At 44.6% G+C, this 6,206-nt stretch overlaps 1 protein-coding gene across 2 annotated transcripts in view; it reads right to left on the bottom strand.

The window, feature by feature from the left end:
- The window catches only part of LOC103130789 (voltage-dependent T-type calcium channel subunit alpha-1G-like), a 166,375-nt gene that overhangs the window by 32,582 nt on the left and 127,587 nt on the right, over nt 1–6,206 (bottom strand). For both annotated transcript variants that reach the window (XM_016666184.1, XM_007542289.2), the window contains exon 10: nt 5,125–5,474. In XM_016666184.1, coding sequence (XP_016521670.1) covers nt 5,125–5,474 — 350 coding nt within the window. The remainder of the gene's footprint in view (nt 1–5,124; nt 5,475–6,206) is intronic.

The raw sequence follows: 6,206 nt of genomic DNA, 5'->3' as shown, positions 1-6,206 counted from the left end.
CACCCTCAGCCGGGCAGAAAGAAACTATTGTGTCACCCGGCGGGAGCTGCTGGCTGTTGTCCAGGGGGTTCGACACTTCCGCCACTACCTCTATGGGAGGAAGTTTCTTCTTCGCACTGACCATGCATCCCTGACCTGGTTGCTGAATTTCAAAGAGCCAGAGGGGTAACTAGTACGGTGGTTAGAGGCACTGCAGGATTACAACTTCCAAATCGTTCACCGGGCCGGTCGGCTTCATGGCAATGCTGATGCCCTGTCCCGCCGGCCGTGTGCAATAGGAACTGACTGTAAGCAGTGTCAACGGGTGGAAGGACATGGGTCAATGGGCCCTCAGACCGTGGCTCTACAAGTCGTCAGCAAAAACCCACAACATCCTAGGTGTCTCAGGGTGACCGAAGGGTCTGTGGATGGTGTGGAAGTTATGGGGGCCGAACAACTGCGGGAGGAACAAGACCGGGACCCTGTTCTCACTCGGATCAAGCAGTGGGTGGAGGCTGGCCAGCGGCCCACCTGGGAGGTGATAGCAGCTCTAGATCCAGAGACTAAGGCACTGTACTCCCAGTGGTCCACCATTTGCTGCCGCAGTGGGCTCCTTTATCGACAGTGGCAAGCTCCAGCAGCACAGCATGACGTTCTTCAATTGCTGGTGCCCAAACAGTTGCGGGCCAAGGTGCTCCAGATGGTCCATGGCTCTGTGGGGGCAGGTGACTTTGGAGTTGCTAAGACGCTTCAATGTCTCCGGTTGAGATTCCATTGGCCCGGCTGCTGCCAAGATGTGGAGCTCCATGTCCATTGTTGTGATGCTTGCACAGCAAAGAAAGGGCCAACCCAGCGCTCACATGCCCCCTTGCAGCAGTACCAGGTGGGTGCTCCAATGGAACGAGTGGGTGTGGATGTACTGGGCCCATTTCCTGTGACGGAAAGAGGGAACCGCTACATCCTAGTTGCCATGGACTATTTCACTAAGTGGCCGGAGGCATATGCCATCCCTGACCAGAGCGCTGCCACCACGGCTGAAAGACTAGTGAGCGAGATGTTCTGTCGGTTCGGTGCCCCTGAGGAGCTGCACAGTGATCAGGGCCGGAACTTTGAGGTGGAGGTGTTTGGTGAGGTCTGCCGGAGGCTTGGCATCAAGAAGACACGAACCACGCCACTTCACCCTCAAAGCGATGGGCTGGTTGAGCGGTTCAACCGGACCTTGTCCACCCAGCTGGCTATTCTGGTGGATAAACAGCAACATGACTGGGATCTACACCTGCCTGTCATCTTGTGGGCTTCCCGGACAGCGGTCCAGGAGTCCACTCACTGCACCCCTGCCTTGCTGATGTTTGGCCATGAACTACGCACCCCAGTGGACTTGGTGTTTGGACCACCCCCCGGAGTGGAGCAACCTGTTGGGCCAGGGCTGAGCTACTTCTGTGATTTAAAGCAGCGTCTACGGGTTGCTCATGAACTGGCTCGGGAGTGCCTAACTGCAGCCGGACTCAAGCAGAAGCGGGCCTATGATTCGCGCTGCCAGGGGAGGAACTTCGAGCCTGGGGACAAGGTTTGGGTGTTTTGCCCTGAACGAAAAAAAGGACTGTCTCCAAAGCTCACCAGTCAGTGGGCTGGGCCATCTGTGGTGATTCACAGACTTTCTGATGTGGTGTACCGGGTGCGGCTGCGCAAGAGGGGCCGGCTGGTGGTTCTTCACCGGGACCGCTTGGCCCCATACCAGCCAGGCAAGCCTGCGGTTGGCGAGCTGGAGACGGACCCCCCGCCAGTGGTTTCTCCTGCGCCTCAAGTTGTCCAGGGTGAGTCCCGGCGCGCTAACCCCAGACAAAGGCGCCTTCCTGCACGGTTTAGAGACTTTATAGTTAATCCGTAATGGACTAAGAGTTCTGTTGTTGTTCAATGTTGTGGTTCATTTCACGTAGGCATTCCTGGTTGCTGGGGACAGCTAACCGTCTGAGGGGGGGCAATGTAGCGGTTAAAGGGTGCTGTTATGTTGTTATGTGTTTTTCCCATGAGGCTTAGCGGCAGAGAAGAGGGGGAACCGTGAGTGAAAAGGCTATCTGTCCAAATGAAAAGACCTGTGTGTTCCGCCATTAAAGGTGTGAATGTTCTGGCTATCCGTGTGTGTTTTTATTGAGTCCTCAAAAGAGGTTACAATACTTACACCAGCACACACTCCTTTGTTCTTATTGATCCTACTATGGTTGAGCTGCAAATGCGGTCGTGCACAAGCTTTGATCCAAGCAAGGCATTCCGTTTTAGATTTTGGAAATCTGTGAATTTTAGTTCCACAAATACGATCAGGATACCTGACATCGCCTGTACAGACTCCCCACTGACAGTGGAGAACCATTCTTTTTCGAGTCCTGACGCAAAAACTTTCTGCCGGTCTGCTAGTCCACAATGTACATTAGCATGTGAGACGGTCACGCACGTGGTAGCTGCGCTGTGACGTAAAATGGGCATTAGCCAATGAAACGCGGCCCCTGTGGTAAGGTCCATTGAGACTTCAATTAAAGGCGCCATTTCAACCAAAGATTTGCAATGCGCAAACTCTCCAAAGCGTCCGGTCCATAACTCTTCAACACGCTGTCAGCTCCGGTCAGAAAGACGCATTTAGTTCAGAGTCCATGAGATGATATTTAGAAAGGATTTTTTTTTATTGATTGATTTTAGTTGGGTCTACGATTAAATCTTTGCGTAAAGTCTATAATGTCTGCCCGTGTGCATCAGTCAGTCGGGGTGTAACTTATAACCTGTCAAAATAACCGACGGGCTTTACATTTTCCCGTGGTTAAAAAAAAAAAAACTGTCAAATACGGAAAATATTCCGTAAAGGCAACCTCTGGGTGCAACCCACATATTCACTTCTGTTGGTCCGCTCATAAATGCATTTTCATTACAAATGTGGCACCATTCATAAGAAAATGCACAGGACGACAAGCAGTATCGACAAGAGGCAGTGTCTTTTTTGTTGTTGTTGTTGTTGTTTGTTTTTTTAAAAAGACCAACCACAAATTTTCTTATTAGTTGTGACAAGTACATAATTTATAAAGGATTTATATTGGAGATCTACAGAAAAATAGTCTGGTGACTGGAATCTGTCAATTTCAGCTCTAATGAGGCCAGAACACAGACCAGCAAGTCCCAAACAACCAAATTAGTTGCTTTTCTGGTCAATTAATGTGCTATATTAATATCTACCAGGATGTGTTGGCAACAGCACTCTTCAGAGAGGATGGGGTTACTGGTTTAAGTTATTTCAGTATCACTGAAGTGTTAAAAAATAATAACTTGTTTTTATACTTTCTGATTCTATGATGTCAGGGTTTGAAAACCAAACACAAATTCCTTGATGGAGCAAATGATCTTGGCCAAGACATTGTTTTTAAAAATGTTTAAAAATGAAAAAAATGACAGGAAGGCTGAAAACTACAGAGTTGCTCTACTTTATCCTTTTGAACTTGTAACCCTTCACTGTTATGAAACATGGTAACTATGGCAATGCCAGCAACCTTTTACAAATTTTTCAGTTAATGTACATGTCTATCTTCACCAGGAAACACGCAGAAACTGAATGCTTTGTAATGCTAGCTGCACTAATCATGGTAATCATGCTAATTGCCAATAGGATGCTGAGTAAAAAATTAAGATGGCAACTTTGTAATTACTGAAAAATTATTAAAACACTGTTTTACTGTGAATGAGCTTTCACATATTGGTGTTTTTTTTTTGGTAACACTTTATTTGAAGGGGGTTGAATAAGACTGACATGACACTTTCATAAACATGACATATCACATGTCATGAACATGAATAAGTCTTCATGAATATTTATGACTGTTGTCATAAAGCGTAATTCGGTAAATTATGACACTTTTAATACAAAGTTGACATTATTCAAAATGTCTTTATTCAAAATCATTACTGTTTAAACTTTACCTTTAATAACATAAAGTTACCTAATTTTTAAAGTGCAATCAGTAATACTTTTATAACAAATTTATATCAGTAATGATTTCTTGGTTAATGTCAAGTTGTCATAACAAATACATTTTGAATAATGTCAACTTTGTATTAAAAGTGTCATAATTTACCGAATGACATTTTATGACAACAGTCATAAATATTCATGAAGGCTTATTCATGTTCATGACAGGTGTTATGTCATGTTTATGACGGTGTCATGACGGTCTTATTCACCCCCCTTCAAATAAAGTGTTACCTTTTTTTTATTAATCATGATGATTAACTTGAAGAAGGAGAAAAAGTGTCAATTTCAAACATGAGCAGGATGCTTTATGCCACAGGCTTGAGTAACATGTCCTTGCTTCCATAAACATAGCCAGGGAGTTTTCTCACAGATTATGCAAAGCAGCAATGCTGTGTAAACATGCAGCTGGATTCTGAGCATGCCCAGTGATGCTGGCCTGACACAAAGCTGCTCACAGAAGATTAAAAAGGTGTTTTCCTGAACTGCAATACTCACAGGGACATTTTTGCATTTTGATGTGTAAAGTTTTTAAATAGTAACTGAAAAATAGGTTTTATTCATACATTTGGTGAAGTTATTTCATCACATAGCTGTGAAGCCACGTCTGACTATCCAGGCATAGAAATAGGATAAAATGAGGCAGCTCTTATAGTGAAATATTCAACATTCACTATGCTATGGCCATCCAGATGTGTCAAGGAGCAGGCTGAATGACAAATGAAATCTTCCCTCGTTTTCCACAGTCTGCTGCCGACATTCAGCCAATCGGAATGTCAGATCTGTCCTCCTCCACCTGATTCTTCCCTTCACTCCTGCCTTCTCCTGCGACTCAGCTCTATTTCCGCTCAGTCTCTCACTCTTTTCCCAGGGTCACTCTTTAATTAGCACTGGAGGTCTTATGAGTTTCCCCATCTCCTCATACATGTCTGCATACACCCACACACAGCCAAGCATGCACACTGGTGTTGAGATCCCATATGCTGGGTGCTGTAAGTTTTGATTGGAGGGTAAATTTGTTGACTTTCTCACACACAGTGATTAGCACGTCAGTCAGACAGGAGTCACATTCGGTCTGAGGGAGCCATGCACCGAGTCGTGCACGTTAACACAAACATGCTAGCAGTCTAATGGCTCACCTGCTCGTGGTACTCTATGCCCATTGACAGCGTGTTAATGAGGATGGCAATCATGATTCCCCTGCTGAAGTATCTGCTGCAGACAATAAGTTCTAACTTGTTTCGGAGTCTCAGCCAAAAGCATTTCCAGATGCTTATCTTTGGCTCAGATCGTTGTGGACTGCTACACTGGCATGGACTGTCATTGTGATACAGGTTGTCAATGTGGCATGAGTTTCCATGGAGAGGGTCTTCCAACTGCTCATCCGGATGTTCACCGAGTTGGTTGTAGTAGACGCAGTAAGGACATACCGACGAATCTCCAGAGACTTCACCAGGCAGAGGTAGAGAGGAATAACCAGCAGACACACCTGTGCACACACCAGGGAGGACGGGATGTAAGACTTGTACAGTAACACTCAAAAGTCATGAGTCAGGCCCCATTTCCTTCTGTGGATGGGGAAATAGGTGTTTGATCCTCTGCTATTTTATTAAGTTTACTCACAAACAAATGCACAGTTGATGATCTGTAAAGTTGATGATACTTTTATTATAATGCAGAGATATAAAGAAATCAGTTTATAAAACAATATCCCAAAACATTGAAAATCTCAGGGAGCATTGTTCAACTACTCATATGAAAATGCAGGCTGGCACAACAGCAAACCAGCCAGTACATGACTGACAACCTATAATGACAGGATAAGCAGGGAGAGCAGTCATAGGAAAGCAGCTGAGAGAACTGCTATAATTCTAGAAGAACTTCATCTAAAGCTTGATTGGAGAATCTGGCCGCAGGACATCTATAAGTTAGTACTCAACAAAACCTGCTTGGAGTTTGTCTCAAACAGTGCCGTCGCAATAAGAAAATCAATTAATCACATAATAAATGAAAATGGGTTTAATACTTTCAATTTGCATGATTTGTATTTCACTTTTCTCTCTTTCTACCAAAAACTGGAAGATAACAGTCTTCAGTGTGGTGCTTTGGACTCAGCTGGCCTATTTTGGAAGACAATTTTGTTAACACAGACTTCATGATCAATTTTATTTGTTGTTTCTATTCTTTTGTTTAATTATTTTATATATTATTTTATATATTA

This window comes from Poecilia formosa, unplaced genomic scaffold, assembly GCF_000485575.1.
Source record: "Poecilia formosa unplaced genomic scaffold, Poecilia_formosa-5.1.2 Scaffold676, whole genome shotgun sequence".
Lineage (NCBI taxonomy): Eukaryota > Metazoa > Chordata > Actinopteri > Cyprinodontiformes > Poeciliidae > Poecilia > Poecilia formosa.
Note: the sequence above shows the minus strand (reverse complement) of the source record. Positions and strands in the feature narration are given on the sequence as shown.